Source organism: Pristiophorus japonicus, chromosome 14 (genome assembly GCF_044704955.1).
Source record: "Pristiophorus japonicus isolate sPriJap1 chromosome 14, sPriJap1.hap1, whole genome shotgun sequence".
Classification (NCBI taxonomy): domain Eukaryota; kingdom Metazoa; phylum Chordata; class Chondrichthyes; family Pristiophoridae; genus Pristiophorus; species Pristiophorus japonicus.
The window spans coordinates 128,424,808-128,441,947 of record NC_091990.1 but is presented as its reverse complement, the minus strand read 5'-3'; the positions used below and the strand labels follow the sequence as shown (position 1 = coordinate 128,441,947).

The 17,140-nt window shown below is 43.7% G+C and overlaps 1 protein-coding gene across 7 annotated transcripts in view; it reads left to right on the top strand.

Annotated features, from left to right (window-relative positions):
* The window catches only part of dennd5a (DENN/MADD domain containing 5A), a 233,345-nt gene that overhangs the window by 120,872 nt on the left and 95,333 nt on the right, over positions 1-17,140 (top strand). For all 7 annotated transcript variants that reach the window (XM_070899600.1, XM_070899599.1, XM_070899602.1 and 4 more), the window contains one exon: positions 6,528-6,833. In XM_070899600.1, the coding sequence (XP_070755701.1) occupies positions 6,528-6,833 (306 nt within the window). The remainder of the gene's footprint in view (positions 1-6,527; positions 6,834-17,140) is intronic.

Below are 17,140 nucleotides of genomic sequence, written 5' to 3'. Positions count from 1 at the left end.
GTCTAAAACGTGCCTGGTGGTCCAGTGACGGCCATGCAGAGTGCGTAGCGGCCCCCTTTAATGGAAGGGGAGGGGCATTGTAGCACGTCAGCACTACGCGGAATACCTGCATAGCGCTGGCCTGCTCCACGTACTGCTGGACTGAGTGCCGTGCTAACGCCCGGTAGTGCTCCTCAAAGCAAGTGTCAGCGGTGGGACTTTCAGGCTGGGCAATAAGAGTCCCGGCCCTGGAAGGTTATTGGCTCGGGGCAATTTTGCCCCCTCTGTCTCCTGCCGCTCAGCCAATTTCCTAACCAGGTCAATAATTGTCCCTCAGTTCTGTTATTAGTTATTAGTCTCTTATGTGGGACTTTTATCAAATGCCTTCTGGAAGTCCATATAAATAACATCCATAGACATTCCCCTATCCACTACTTTAGTCACCTCTTTCAATCAGGTTTGTCAGGTATGACCTACCTTTCACGTCCATGCTGGCTTTCTCATCAACTGAAAATGTTCAATGTGCTCAGTCACCCTATCCTTAATTACAGACTCTGGCAATTTCCCGACAACAGATATTCGCCTAACTAGTCTATAATTACCTGGTTTCCCCCTCTCGCCATTCTTAAATAGCAGAGTGATATATGCAATTTTCCAATCTAAAGGAATGGTTCCTAAATCGAGAGATTTTTGGAAGATTATAGTTAGGGGATCTGCAATGTGTTCACCCACTTCCTTTAAAACCCTGGGATGGAAACCATCCGGCCTTGGGAACTTGTCGCTCTTTAGAGCCATTGGATAGAACCTCCACTTTTGAGCTTATCGCCCAAAAATGGACGTTATTTCCGGCGTGGGTGGTTAAAAAAGGTTTTCAGATCGGCGGCTTCTCGCCCATTCTCAACACACCTAGTTTACATTTTTTTAAATGGGCGTTACCATGCGCGATATCAAATGGGCGGTAGTGTAAAAAATCTTTGACCTTCTGCCGTAAAGTGTGGCCGTCCTTAGCAACGGCATGGCAACGCTCGATTCCCGTGATTCAGGAGATCAAGGGTCATCATGACAGCGCAGAAGAGGAGACAGACAGAGAGAGAGAGAGAGAGAGAGGGAGCTCAGAGGCACTGAAAGCATGTGTGGCTGTGGTGTGTGCTTGTTTGGCTGTTGTGGGAGGCACGAGGAAGATTCACCAGTAGCAAAAAGCCTGTTAAACAACAAGAATAGTTTTTGTCCAACAAATAAGATATAACATGGAAGGGATGGAGGAGGCCCTGGAGCTGGTAGCCAGGAACACTGGTGGCAGAGAGCTCCCAGTGGTCCCCGAGCACGGCATTCCACCCCGAGGTTCTGCACCACCACTGCGAATGACAGATGAGAGCAAGGACCAAGATCCTGATTCTGCATCAGAGAATGTTGCCCCCTCGGCATCCCCCCGCTCCTGTACCTGTGCACCCACCGCATCTGCCTTCATTTCCCCCCCCCCCCCCCCCCCCGCAAATGAATGTTGGTATTAAACTTTTGTTATTGAACATAACCTTGTTGTGCATTGTCTCAGATAGCTGGACCATTACACACTGGTGATTTCTTACCATGAAAGGGTTAAATACAACTTCACATCAATCAATGTAAACTTTAACTGGCACCAAGATGATGGGCACCATTGATGTCTGAGCTGCGCACACACAGCAGTGTGTCAGCATTGTCACTCAGATCAACGCTCTTTCAGGCAAATCTTTCCGATATCAGTTCCTCACGTAAGAGTAGGACTTAACAAATGGCAGCCACACCGCTATCGTCCGTCCTGGTTAGTTCCACTTATTGTGGCTGTTTTTTTGAGCGGGCGATATGTGTGCGAGGTGGTGAAATTGACGTTGGGCCATCTCCATTGCTGCTAGTTTCGGTAAATATGCTCTTTATGACAAAAAACAGTCGCCGGGCATTATTATTGAATCTTGGTGTTAAGTCCGTGAGGAAAGTAATGCTGGCCGATGATATGGCAGTTGAAATCGCCCCATTCTGCTGATTCCGCCCCCAAAAAGTGGGCAGGTGATAATATTTTTTTTCTGCATTAAACACATGGGGAAAATAATACTCTGCAATAAGTCTCCTAAAAAAAATAACCGTCAGTTTCCATTTTGTGCCAAAATGGGCGCTATCTGGGCGTCATTTCAGCGGTTAAGTGGGCGTTAAGCAGGCCAAAAAAGTGGAGGTTCTAGCCCATGGTCTTCTACTACCAGCTGCTGCTGCCTCATGATGGCTAAGTTATGCAGCATGCAGCACACAACAGTGAACTGACCAACAATCTCAGAAGAGTATAGCAAGTAGCCTCCGGAATGGTCCAGGCATCGGAAACGCTGTTTCAAGATGCCAATTGTCCTCTCTATGATGCAGCGTATTGCAATGTGCAATATGTTATATTCCCGGTAAGCTTCCGTCCGGGTTACGCATGGGGCCGTCATGAGCCAGGTGGCGAGGCCGTACCCTTTGTCTTCCAGTAGCCAGCTCTGCCCTTCTGGCTGCTGCTGAAACATGGCAGATATAACTCTCGCGTAGGATGAACACATCATGGTTGTTCCCAGGGTATCTTGCATCAACTGACATGATTTGATGCATGTTGTCACACACGAGCTGTACATTAATAGAGTGGAAGCCTTTTCTGTTCCTGAACACTTCGGAATCCTCCAAAGGTGCTCGCAATGCGATGTGGGTACAATCAATGCAGCCCTGTACCTTTGGGAAGCCAGCAATCCTGAAGAAGCCCACAGCCGTGTCACACTTTACCTGGGAGGTCATGGGGAACTTTATGTAGTCATTCCTCTGTGCATATACTGCAGCTGTCACCTGCCAAATGTAGACATGTGTTGCATGTTGAGAGATGGCGCACACATCCCCAGTTGTAGCTTGAAACGATCCGGAGGCATAGAATGAAAGTGCAGCTGTAACTTTCACTTCAACTGACAAAGCAGTCCTCCTGACGCTCCTAGGGTACAGGTCTGCTTTCACCAACTCACAGATCTCAGTTACAACTTCTTTGCGGAAACACAGCCTTCTGACACAGTCTGCATCACTCGGGTGGAGGTACGAACGCCTGTCTCGATATAACCAATGTGGATAAAGCCTCCTGCCCAGCATCCTAGGGGCTCTGAGGCTCCTCATGAAATGACGTCGAATCAGTTGTCTCCTACGTAGCACCATCATGCAGAAGGCTCGCACAAGGGTATGACTTTCAGTATTGCCCCCATAGTAAAACCTTACCTTTGCAGCAAGTTCAACATGGCAGGCAGGCAGGACAGGTTCTTTGTTCTCTTTCCCCAAGGTCTGTATGGATGGACCACACCCAGGTCGTGTGACTTCTTCTCCCTCCCACCCCGCCCCGCCAAACTCATTGCAGTCTTGTGCCTTGTGCAGCAGCCTTCCGATCGCCACCTGCCTCCCCGGGCTCAGTGCAGAAGCCTTCCAATCAACAGCTCCCTCACCCCTCCCATCCTCACCCTCGGCTCGGTGCAGAAGTCTTCCGATCGCCACCTCCCTTCCCGCCCCCCCCCCCCCCCCCCCGGTCCCCGGGCTTGTTTTCTAGCCGAACCAGTGTCCGGGCGCGGGGACGATTCTGACGGCCCCCAGCCCTGCTTGAAGACGTTCAGTGATGGCGTATGAGTAAAAAAAAAAAAATCTTCAGAAATCCAAGAAACTTCCATGAATTTCGTTGAAAGGTAAAAAGAAGTAGAACTTTATTATGGATATTTCAAGTGTTAGAGACTCCCTCTAAAAACTTCAATGAAAAACAATGGCCTCTTTTTCAATGTGCACTGCTTTCTGTTAACTCACCAGAAGATTTTTCGGGAGTGGCCAGATACGCCGACGTAGTATAAAACATTTTTGTGCAAACTGAAAAATACTGAAAACTGCGCAGATATGAGGGAACAAAAAAACCTAACGTAGAAAAATTGTAACTGAAGCAGTTATGCCGGCGCAGATTCCAGAGGAGAACTTTTAATTAAATAATTACGCCAGAAAAAACAGCACGTGCAAATGGCTCAAATGACCCGGGAAAATTGAGCCCTAGAATTGTACATCTCAACCACCTGGGCCCCATGCTCTGTAATTCCCTCCCTAAATCCCTCTGAGCTATTGAGACCTCTGACCAAACGTTTGCTCACCCTCCTATTATGAAGCCTTTCGCTCAGTATGCCTCTGTCAAGTATCTTAGGACATTTTCTACTTTAAACGCACAATATCAATGACATTTCTTCTCCTTCCGAATTTGTTCTCCTGTCCTGAGATTATGCTGTAATAAGGGTGTTATGAGCACGACTGAAACTAGAACCAATGATATTCATTCATTCGAATTGTTGTTTGGCTTTTGATCTAAACTATAATTTGGAATGTAGAATTTCAATAAAAGAGTTGAAGGATCTACAATAAAATCTAGTATGCAATTTGCTTCCCAGTTTTACAGTTGATAGTTTTGATTCAGTTATAAGTCACACCATTGTACTCAACATATATAAAAGTATGCATTAGGGTACAACTTATCCATTGGATTTTATGTAAGCTTCAGTGGGAATTAACCAGGCACTGAATTTAGGTCAAATGTATTTTTACTAATTATTTAATTGTGTCAGCAGTATGAATGTTTTATTTTTACTGAATAAGAGTTTAGTTTGCTACTTTAAGAGGTTTTAGTTCATTATAGTGTGCTGGGGGTTGGAGGAACGCAAGGGAATAACACCGACACCTGCAAACAATTAAATTGGCAGGAAAATGTTCGATGAATTTAAAGCAGCAAATGGATTTTCACTTCTGAAAACTTAAATTCTAGCAATGTCTCCTGTGCCAAGTGAGGAAGCAAAGTTAGACTGTTGGCAGTTGTGCAGAATGGTGTTTCTTTGTCTGGCACGGTATGTTTTGTTCTTGGCATGCAACTGACCTGTTATCTGAATACCACATTAAGATTTCGGCCAAATAGTCACCTATTGTGTAATTTCTAATAGCTGCTGTTCTCTGCATAAGTTATTTCAGAGCAATATTGTTTGATGTTTCAATTCATGCAGCAAGAAGAAAGAAAGTGTGTGAACGTTTGTCCACATAGATAGGAATGTTTAAACAACTGTGGGGAAAATATCAGAAATTTGGACTGATAGAAAGATTACTTGAGTGCCAGACATTCTTGGTTAGGGTACTTGAGCTTTGTGCAATAGTGTTGTATTTGGCCTGGGACAAAAATGTTTAATTATCTAACATATTGTTGCATCCTTTTCTGTACTGTCTGCGCTCCTCAAATTCTGGCTTCTTGAACATCCCTCTTTATAACTGCTCAGCCATTGGTGGCTGTGCCTTCAGCTGTTTGGGCCTTGAACTCTGGAATTCCCTCCCTAAACCTCTCTGCCTCTCTACCTCTCTTTCCTTCTTTAAGATGCTCCTCAAAACCTGCCTCTTTAAACAAGCTTTTGGTCATCTGCCTTCATTTCTTCTTTTGTGGCTCAGTGTCAAATTTATCTGTTTTGTCATGTAACACTGCTGTGAAGCGCCTTGGGACTTTTTACTCCGTTAGAAGCTCTATATAAATAAAAGTTATTATTATTACTGGAAAACAAATATATCCCTTAGATTTGGGGGGAGGTGGTAAGAATTGATTTTTTGCTTTTGTAAAGTGAAAAAGTAATTGGTTTATTCAGAAAGTTACACTTGCTATTTAAATACAAGAGCATCTGTTTCTACTTATTCTGTAGTTGCCAGTTTTCAGTGGAGCCTGGGGACGCAATGGGGTTCGGCATGTAACCATGATACAGAAGAAGTCCCAATTTGCCATTGTTAAAGCGGCAGAGGAAAGTTGTGGATTTTTGGTCCCATTATGGTCTATTTTTAAGCAGATTTTCTTTGTGGGTCTGTGGTTGTAGGCTATGAAAATGTAGGATGCAACTCCTTCCAGGTTTCTCCCCTCCTGCAAAATGGTAGACTAGCTGAAAACCAAATAAAACTTGGCAAATATGATCAGGTAAGTTGAAATGCCCAATATAACTGTGATTAACAATCTTTGGATCATGGTGGCTGCTAGAGCTGTTGAACATTGTAAAATTTTCTTCATTCCTAATCCAGTTTTCTCCCTTTTATTCCTCCTCATTAAGGTAATGAGACATGATAGCGTTGAGTTGTAGTCTACTTAATTTACCATTTTTCCTATGAGCCTGAATGATGAGTATTTTGGCTGCCCATATGTTCTACCGAAAACTGATCCGGTTTTTACCCAACAGTCTTGTATGCTTCCAGCGGGATTACTGCGTCCTGAAAGAATTGGAAACCCTAGCTGATTTTAAAATATGTTTGTTTATTGTTGGAATTTAAGCTCAAGGAGCTCGAACCCTATTGTTGACTGACACAACACAGACCAGGAACCAGCCATAAAACCATACTGATCTATTCCTTAGTCTACACTAGGCGAGGGACTGATGGCATGTGTCATTTTTTTCGTTGTTTAATGCTAGTAGCATTATAAATGTGTGTATTTCTCTCAGAACTTTAAATCTTTCTGAATATATACTTAACTTTTTCAGGCAAATCTGTGCTTTGTGGACATAGATAACCATTTCATTGAACTGCCGGAAGACTTGCCACAGTTTCCAAATAAACTAGAATTCATTCAAGAAATCTCTGAGATCCTTATGGCGTTTGGGATTCCACCTGAAGGGAACCTGCACTGCAGTGAAAGTGCCTCTAAGCTGAAGAATCTTAAAGGGAGCGATAAGAAGAACGGAAATGTAGCCGGGTCAGCACTGAGCACGTATGAATTGCTAAAGGAAAACGAGACCATGGCAAGGTTGCAGGCCCTTGTCAAAAGGACTGGTGTCAGTTTAGAGAAGGTTAGTTTTTAATTTATTTAGAGTTATACGGCACATTGAGGTTGTCTCCAAATGATGGCTGTGAAGATCATTGCAGTCTCGGGGAGCCATTAAAATGCACTGCAAATATAGCCTCATCCTTGGATTTATTCATCTGAAAAATATAAAAATGCTGAATCTTTGATATGTAAACGCTTGGTTTTGTTTTTCTTCTGTCTTAATCTATTTTTAATTACCCCTCATACTGATGATACGAATGCAAAAATGTTTTGAGGGGTGAGGGAAGAAAGGGTTTTATTTTTGTTATTTTTTTACTGTCATTAGAGGATGGGCAATCTTCTGAGGGACTGCCTATGATGATGATGATGATGACATTAAAGCCATTGAGAAAAGGTGGATTGGCAAGAGACATTTGTTTTTGTTTAATATTTTTGTCATGTAAGCTTATGGACCCCACCAGTGTCTATACTAGTGAGAGCTCTGCATTTTGAGGTGTTCTATTTATTTCACGTCAATCAATGTTATGAAATTTGTAGTTACAAACAGGAATCAATCACCCAACTTTAATATTCTTATTTTTCTCACTCCCCTCCCCCCACTCCCTACCAATGTCGCTGCTATTTGAGAGTATGAAATTGCATATTAAAGAGATCTAGTGGTTGCTGTAGCTTTTTGCTTTTTTAATCAAATCAGCATGTGTATATGATGTCTGGATGATTAGCTTTGTGGTGTTTTTGACAATCCGTGAAAACTGTACTCTGACTTGATGTGATGGCAACAGATCTAAGATCTGTCGGGATTCAAATTGGAATAGACGCTGTTTTAATTTTTCTTGGATTTTGCAGCTGGTGAGCATCGTAATGAGTTGAACATTTTGGTTGCTGCTCTGATTGAGCATTTGGCCATTTGAAATACACACATTCTCTGGCTCAAAGTTATGTGAGTCTTTGGACAGAGCAGGGAAGGTTTGATATATCAGAGATTTGATATAGTTGTCCAAAATCATGAATAATTATGGCAGAGTAAATAGGAGAAACTGTTTCCAGTGGCAGAAGGATCAATAACTAGAGGAGGCAGATTTAAGGTGATTGACAAAAGAACCAGAGGCGACATGAGGAAATAGTTTATTATACAGCGAGCTGTTGTGCACTGGAATGTACTGACTGAAAGAGTGGTGGAAGTAGATTCAATAGTAACATTCAAAAAAGAATTGTATAAATTCTTGAAGGGAAAAGAATTTACAGGGCTGTGGGGAAAGAGCAGGGGGAGTGGGATCAATTGGGTATCTCTACAAAAGAGCTAGCACAAGCGCAATGGGATGAATGGCCTCCTTCTGTGCTGTATCATTCCACAAAGCAAAATGTTGCAGATGCTGGAAACCTTAAAAAACACAGAAATTGCTTTAAAAAAAAATCTACTCAGCAGACAAGGCAATATCTGTGGAGGGAACAGACAAGTTAACTCTCCACATGTGGACCCTTTGTTAGTTTGAAAACTCCATATCTGAACCGTTATCTTGTCTGTTTTCTCCACAGATGTAGAGTATCTTTGGGTTCCTTCTCTGAAGTTGTAATATGTAAATAGGCATAGACCGGTAGAATGGAAGTTTTATCACTGTTTTTCAGGAGGACATTGGTACGCTAACTGGATGTGCAGATAGATGGAGTTCAAAGTAGAAAAAATATGTAGTCATTGGAATTAAGGAAAGGAAATACACCTTCAATGGCAAGATATTAAATGGAGTCAAGAGTGAAATAAAGAACTTGCATTTATATGATTGCAGAATGCCCAAAATGCTATTGAATTATTTTTGAAGTATAGTCACTGTTGTAATGTGAGGAAACGAGGCAGCCAAATTGCGCCCAGCAAGCTCCCATAAACAGTAATAAGATAAATGACCAGTTGATCTGTTTTTGGTGATGTTGATTGAGCAATAAATGCTGGCCAGAACTACAGGAGAACTCCCCTGCTCTTCATTGAATAGTGCCATGGGATCTCCTGAGTTTAACATCTCATTCAAAAGACGGCATCTCTTAAGTGCAGCGTTTGCTCAGTACTGCACTAGAGAGTCAGCCTAGATCATCTTAGAATAAGGGGACGCCCATTTAAAACTGAGATGAGGAGGAATTTCTTCTGAGGGTTGCAAATCTGTGGAATTCGCTGCCTCAGAGAGCTGTGGAAGCTGGGACATTGCATAAATGTAAGACAGAAATAGACAGTTTCTTAAACTATAAGGGGTTATGGAAGTGGAGCTGAGTCAATGATCAAATCAGCCATGATCTTATTGAATGGCGGAGCAGGCTCGAGGGGCCGTATGGTCTACTCCTGCTCCTATTTCTTATGTTCTTATGATGTGTTCAAGTCGCTGGAGTAGGGCTTAAACCCATGACCCACTGATTCAGGTGAGAGTGCTACCACTGAGCTAAGGCTGACCATGATAGAGGAGAAGAGCCTTGGTGTGCAGATACACTGGTTGTGGTTTTCCCCTTGCGGCACTGAAGCACTTCAACATGTTTTTCTGTTAAAAGGCACTATATAAATGAAAGTTATTGTTATTGTCGTAAAGGCAACTGTACATGTAAATAAGGCCATTAAAAGGTTAGTTTTGTAAGCAGAAACATAGGGCTTAATTGTGGCCAGGAGTTGCTCCTTATTTTGGAGAAGGCTGCTTTTTCTGGCCTAAATTTAAAATCCCCAGTTCCCCCAATCAATTTGCATCAGCGTAACTCGCTTAGTTACGTTTTTTTTAGGTTAGTTTATTTTTTCTCAAAAGGGGGCGTTACCAGCCACCTACGCCAGTTCTGGCCATTTAGGCAACTTTGGCAGCCAATAGTTACTCCATTTCTACTTAGGCCAGCGTATGTGGCGACTTGAGAAAACTCTTGCGGAGAGTTCAAGAAATCGGCGCAGGTAAGTATTTCGGAGGCCATTCGGCTGGGATAGGGGCGGGAAGCAGAGAGGACCTGGACCTGAACCAACCAAACCTTAGGGAACAGACTTGCAAAACCATCCTTCCATCGCAGAATTAAAATAAGAAGAAATAAAAAATTAAAGTCCTACCTTCAGCATCTAACTGCAATTCATCTTTCTCCACTTGGCCTGGGACACTCAGAATGCATGCAGGAGAACTCACGGAACTCACCAGCAGGCAGGAGAACTCAGAGATCACACCAGGAGGCCACTCGGCTTTGGCTAGGGGTGGGAGAACAAACAGGGAGGCCACTCGGCCTGGGCTAGGGGCAGAAGAACGAACAGGGAGGCCACTTGGCCTGGGCTAGGAGCGGGAGAACGAACAGGGAAGCCACTCGGCCTGGGCGAGGAGCGGGAGCGATTGGAAGTAAAAATAGGAAGCACTTAAACCCACTCCATTGGGCCTGACTTGTAATTACTCCGAGATTGCATTTAAATTTCAAATCTCCCAAGATCCCTGTCATATTACTTTTAGAATAAAAGGTTTCTTAGTTCCAGAAAATAATTTATTTCTTATAGTAATGAAATATCAGGTAAAACTTAGAGGTTCCTTATTAATAACGCTGAATAATATATTTTACCTTGATGTCATTTGGCAGCGGAAGAATTGCTGGGTAAAGACAAAACTAATTTCATCTAACCTCTCCTGATTAAAAGTCTTTATCTGTCTCTGTTCAGTGCTGTGCTTCAGTAACCTTCCTCATGAGAGGAGCTGGCTATTGTTTTCAGAACAGTGCCCAATCTGTTATGGCCGATTGCCAACTCCTCACCATTCTTCATGCGCATGTGCTGACGTCCGGCACATTTTCCAGCATTTCCCCTCCCCCCAAGGTGACTGGCCACGCTGCGTGGCTGCAGTGAAGAGGCCAGACAGCGGCCAAAGTTGGAACATTTTTTTCCGGAACATCTTCGGACGTACTAAAGCGCCGCAACTCGGGTATATACACTGAAAAATGGGCTCGGCCAAAATTGAGCCAATAGAACACAAATAACTTGTCCAAGACCTTGATTAGGCTGTTATTGAAATACTGTGTGCTGTTTTGGGCTCTGATTTTTCCACATTTAGTCTGATATATGTATTAATGTACCAAACTTGCCTTTTGTGATGACTGTCTCAACAGGTGATTAGACTGCTGTGTTTTTGGATATATTGCAAGATATTCTACTCTGGTTTTGCATTGTCAACTTTGTGTCCTATATGTTCTGACGTGTGCCTTTACTGCTCATTAGCTATGTAAACAATAGTGAGACCCAGGGATTGAACAGGAAACCTTTGCCACTGCATGCCAGCCTATTGGAATGTAGCATGGGCTGTCATGAGATTATCTTGCCAGTGGGTAGAATAAACATGGACTCTATCAGACAAAGACTCGGGCTAAAAACCAAGAGACAATTTATTTAATGTAGAATAGGTAAATTTAGAATAGGTAAGTTTTCAGTCTGAATTGTAACAATAATATTGCAGGAGGTAAATAAGAAATTTGATTTACACCTTTTGGAGCACCCATCTCATCTTTCAGGTATATCCTGATGTGAAAATTTCTCACGGTTAGGGCTATATCTGTAATCGAATTCAATAAATAGGCAAACTTTATTGAAGCTATTCTTGGAACTGACAAGACCTTGAATCTTGTTGCATGTGGGAATTTTGATACAGAAATGCAGCTGTGGCCCTTAAAGGGTTTAAAGTCTGTGCATTAACTTCTTGGTTAATAGCTTTGGTTCTGAGCAGGATATGGTGTTAACTGTGATCCTCCAAACCAGTGTTAATAAAAGAAAAAATTCAGGCTTGTCAAAGTTAAAAGAATATGATGGATAGTGGAGCGATCTAGTAGGGGCTCAATTTTCCCCAATGCTGTTTTTTGGCATATTGCCAGAGTTACTCCTTTTTTGTTTGGCCCCAACAACTCCCAAAAAATAAGTAGTAAGTTTCCCCGTTCTATTTTTTGAATTTGGCACCACGCAGCCTGTCCTGTAGCTTCGGGGGGTGGGGGTGGAGCCTAATGTCTGCGCCAAAAAAATGATGCCCCCTCCCCTTCTGCGCATGCGCAGGGAAAAAAATTACGTTTTTGACGTGATTGCTATGGGCGTGCATGCCCAGTACAGCTCCCGGTCTACACTCGGCCATTTTTAAAGAGCCAGTTGTGTGTGAGAACTTTTTAATTCTCATTGGAAAAATCGGAGCTGCAATACAATATGCAACGCGGCTCAAGGATCAAGAATTTCTTAAGGGATGAAGTGGAGGCACTAGTTACTGTGATTGAGGACAGATGGCACGAGCTGGACACCAGCAGAGGTCATATAAAAGTTTCACCAAAAGAAATGAAGAAACACTGGAAGCAACTTGCAGAAGATTACTGTGCAATGGTATCCTCATCATCATCATCAGCCACTCTCACCTCAGGTTGGTCGACTACCAGCTGCTGCTGCCTCATGATGGCTAAGTTACACAGTATGCAGCACACAATGGTGAACTGATCGACAATCTCAGGGGAGTGTTACAAGTAGCCACTGGAATGGTCCAGGCATCGGAAATGGTATTTCAAGATGCCAATGGTCCTCTCTATGATGCTGCGTATCGCAATGTGCAACATGTTGTATTCCCGGTCAGCTTCCGTCTGGGTTACTCGTAGGGGCGTGATGAGTCAGGTGGTGAGGCCTACCCTTTGTCTCCCAGTAGCCAGCTCTGCCCTTCTGGCTGCTGCTGAAACATGGCAGATATAGCGCTCTCACGTAGTATGAATGCATCATGGATGCTCCCAGGGTATCTTGCATCAATTGACATGATGTGATGCATGTCATTGCACATGAGTTGCACATTAACGGAGTGGAAGCCTTTTCTGTTTTTGTGCATCTCTGAATCTTCCAAAGGTGCTCGCAAGGCGATGTGGGTACAATCAATGTAGCCCTGTACCTTTGGGAAGCCAGCAATCCTGGAGAAGCCCACAGCCCTTTCACACATTGCCTGGGTGGTCATGGGGAACTTTATGTCGTTATTCCTCCGGGCATATAGTGCAGCTGTCACCTGCCGAATGCAGATATGTGCTGCATGTTGAGAAATGGCGCATGCATCCCCAGTTGTGGCCTGGAACGATCCAGATGCATAGAATAAAAGTGCAACTGTAACCTTCACTTCAACTGACAAAGCAATCCTCCTGATGCTTCTAGATTGCAGGTCTGCGTTTATTAACTCGCAGATCTCAGTTACAACTTCTTTGCAGAAATGCAGCCTTCTGATACAGTCTGCATCACTCGGGTGCAGTTATGGACGCCTTTCTCGATATACCCGACGTGGGTAAGGCCTCCTGCCCAGCACCCTACAGGTTCTGAGGTTCCTCATGCGATGACATCAAATTGTCTCCTCCGCAGCACCATTGTGCGTAAGGCTTGCGCAAGGTATGTCATTGTCCGTATTGCCCCATGATTACATTTACCTTTGCAAGAAGCTCAAAACAGCAGGTACGACCAGGTTCGTTCGTTCTTTCTCTTTCAACATCCTAGTATGGACCACACTCAGGTCTGAGCATGCACAGTGATCAGGAAACACCTCCCCCCCCCCCCCCCCAGGGCTTCATTTGATGCAGAGTGGCATAGTGTAAGGCTTCTCATGTCTTCAGTTCGCTGTCCAGACCCCAGGCTTCTTTTCAAGCCGAGCCCTGGGCGAGGGACCGATTCTGCTGGCTGACCCTCAAGCCCGGTTTGGAGATGTTTGGTGGTGGCGTGGCACTTTTATAAAAAAATAAATAAAAACTTAAAGAATTCCATGAAACTTCAATTTTCTGCGTTTTACGTTTGAAAAATGTAAACTTGGTGGTGCATATTTATGTGTTCTTGACTCCCTCCAAAACTTCGCCTAAAAACAATGGCATCTTTCTGCACCGACTTTTTGATGTGCGCTGGTTTTTCTTAAGTGCCCAGAAGGTTTTTCGGGAATGGTCACAAACGCCATTCTAGGAAAAATGTAATTTGGCCAAACTTGCATAATTGTGAAAAACTGGTGCAGACATCAGGTTATGCCCCCATGACGCAAAAAAAAACGAACCTAAAAAATTCATAACTAGCTGAGTTACGCTGGCGCACAATATTTGGGGAAACTTGGATTTTTAAATTTAGGCCAAAAAAAGCGGCGCGTGCCAACAAAACAGTGCAAATTACTGGGGAAAATTGAGTTCCTTGACTTCATCATGAAATTGGAAAAATCCCCAAAACTATTCTTTTGAAAGAAAAAATATAGGGTGAACATGAGAACTTCAAAATCAAAGTTCGACCAATTAATTTCCACGATAGTTATTCTGCAATACTTGTTCATGTGAAAATCACTTCAATATTTTGAAAAAATCTTGTTCTTTGATTTGTGGTCTTTCAAGAAAATGATGGAAGGGACATCTTTATTGTTTGTGTTATTTATATAGACTGAGATGTAATTGATTTTAACCTAACACACCATGCAGCTTTAATATATTCTTTAATATATTTCCTAATGATTATTTCTCAAACTGCAGCTAGCCAATTAAGGTGAGCCAGATAACAGGAGGAAAAAAATCAGTGATTTATGTATTGTAAAGGAGGTTGGGGAAATTTATCTTGAAATTTATCAATGCGTTTTACCAGCAGTATTAACCATTGTTAAATTTATTTCCTCTGTAGTCACCTTGGAAGATTTAGTTTGATAATTTATTCAAATTGTGACATTTAAAAGTGATTGCACACATCAATTGGAGGTAGAAGGCAGATCTTTTAATTGGCCATCGAAAGTTAACATTTCATGAGGGCATGTTTGTTCTGCTGTCACGAGTCTCCAGATCTTTAGAAGGATTTTGATATTCACATTAAAATTATAGTAACGAATAGATTTTTCAGGTGTATATCTTGCTTCAGGTCATCTCATTGCACCAGGTAGGAGGAATTCAAAACAGTTTGTGGAAAAATCATTGCCCTGTTATATGCAAGTGATTTTGAAGTTGGTTTAAATGGGAAGTTTACCTTTGAGTTAAAAAGTTATGAATTTTGCAGAAAGAAGTACATAAAGTGGGTTTGTCATCTTACCATTGGAACCCACTTTCATCTACTTTCCCTCCAGTTGTATTCCAATTATTAATCCACTTTTTTCAAATTGTGCTACTAATTTGTGCACTCCCCCCCCCCCCCCCCCCCACCCCCTGATCTGAAACCCTGGCGATGTGGGGGTGTTTTGTGCAGCAACTCTTAGCCCACATATTCGTCTGTTCTGAACCTTTAGTTCCCTTTTTGAGCTATTTCTTGCAATGACTATTTCCATTAGTCTGTGTCTTTTTTGTGACAGTTCTCTCTACAAATGCTCATTTTTTGTGTGGATTTTATATTTGTGTTTTGAAACTAATCAAAAGATGAGGTCAAATAATCTTGTGTCTATTAATGTTGTGGTTATATCGCCTTCCTGTTGCCCAAGGATGTTCTGTTTTGTTGTAATATGAATAGAAATTTCAGGCTCCAAACCCCTGCTGGACTTTTGATTGTCTAATGCCTCAGTTACCGGCCAGATAAAGAGGGTACCAACCGGGAGCGCAGCGTTTAGCGCCCCGACCGAAAATTTATTAGAGGCTCACTGGGGGCATAAACCAGTAGCGCCTGGCTCCTGGCGATCACTCCGATCATGGCGTATTCCTGGTGCAATGCACATGCTTGCACCCCGGTCAGATAATTAGGTGCGCCACCTCATTTAGCAACCGCCAAGAACAACGTCTGGAAAAACAATCGGTACAGACTTGCAGAGTTGTTAACTGGTGGCTGCTTAAAGAGATGAGGAATCGCTTCCGTTAGAGATAACAGTCAGTGCAATGTTTACACAGCACGGTGGTGAGCCTCTGAGTTTGCAGCGGCTACAGACATATCAGTTGAACTTGAGAGAAACTTATTTCTAAAACTTTAATGGAGGCATTACTTGTTCGCCAGCATTACATTGAACATGCTCTAGCAAGGTGCCGTGAAGAGATAAGGGCTGTTGGCAAGAGGCCTTACCTCCTACAGCTTTACCGGCGGCAATGCTTATACCTGGATCTGTTCGAGGAGCAGTGTGTCAGAAGGCTGTATTTCTGAAAGGAAATCATTATAGCGATATGCCATCTCCTTCAAGAAGACCTGCAGCCTCACATCAGCACTAGGATTGCGCTGCCCGTCACAGTGGAGGTCATGGTGACACTCACCTTCGGCTCCTTTCAGGTTGCAGAAAGGGAGATATGCAGTATCTCATATTTTGCAGCAATTTGCTGCATCCGCGACGTCACACAGGCACTCAACACACGCAGAATGGACTTCATTAACTTCCCAATGACCAGGGAGAAACAGGATGAGTGCAGATGTGGATTTGCCAGGATAGCTAGCTTCCCGAGGGTGCAAGGAGCAATTGACTGCACCACGTGGCCTTGCGAGTACCATTCCAGAATGCATAAGTCTTCAGAAACAGAAAGGGATACCACTCCCTAAATGTGCAGCTGGTGTGCAACCACATGCAGCGCATCCTCGCCGCCGATGCTCGCTATCCTAGAAGTGCACATGATGCCTTTATCCTGCGGGAGAGCATTGTGCCATGACTATTTCAGCTCCCATGGCAGGGTTGAGGCTGGCTGCTCAGGGACAAGGGATATGGCCTGGCCACCTGGCTAATGACCCCTCTCTGCAGCCCCACCACAGAGCCGGAGGGACGCTACGAGAGCCATGCTGCCACCCGCAACATCATAGAGCAGACTATAGGGGTCTTGAAGCAGCAATTCTGATGCCTGGACTGCCCTGGAGGCAGCCTTCAATACTCTCCTCAACAGGTCTCACCATTCATTATGGTGTGCTGCATGCTGCACAACTTGGCGATCATGAGGGCCCAGGCCTTGCCAGTGTGGATTGCCAGCCCACCTCAGGTGGAGGGGGAGGAGGCACAGGATCTTCCCGACGCCCTGAATAAACAGCAACACGATGAGGACCAGCAGCATCCACGGGGGAGGCAGCGTGCCAATGTTGGCGGCGGCAGGGCTATTCGGCAGCGGCTCATAAGGGAACGCTTCTCTTAAATGGAGTGTGCTGAGGAATGCAGCTAATAATGAGCACATATTGAGGCATGATAATGCCACCTCTCCGTTACAAGTCAACTGTCATACACCAGAGGCTGAAGGAAACATTCAAAGTTACCTTTTTATTGTAAACACATCACTCAAACAGCCCCTAAAACCCCAACCCATCAAAGAAAACTAAATAGGGCACCTGTCCCTTCAAATAATACAATAGATGAATAACATTTTGACCTTTTCAACATAGGGCCCATGGCCACATCTTTCATCAGTGGGTCTTGCGACGACATTTCCCACCCCTCTGCCTCACCCTCCCTCCCA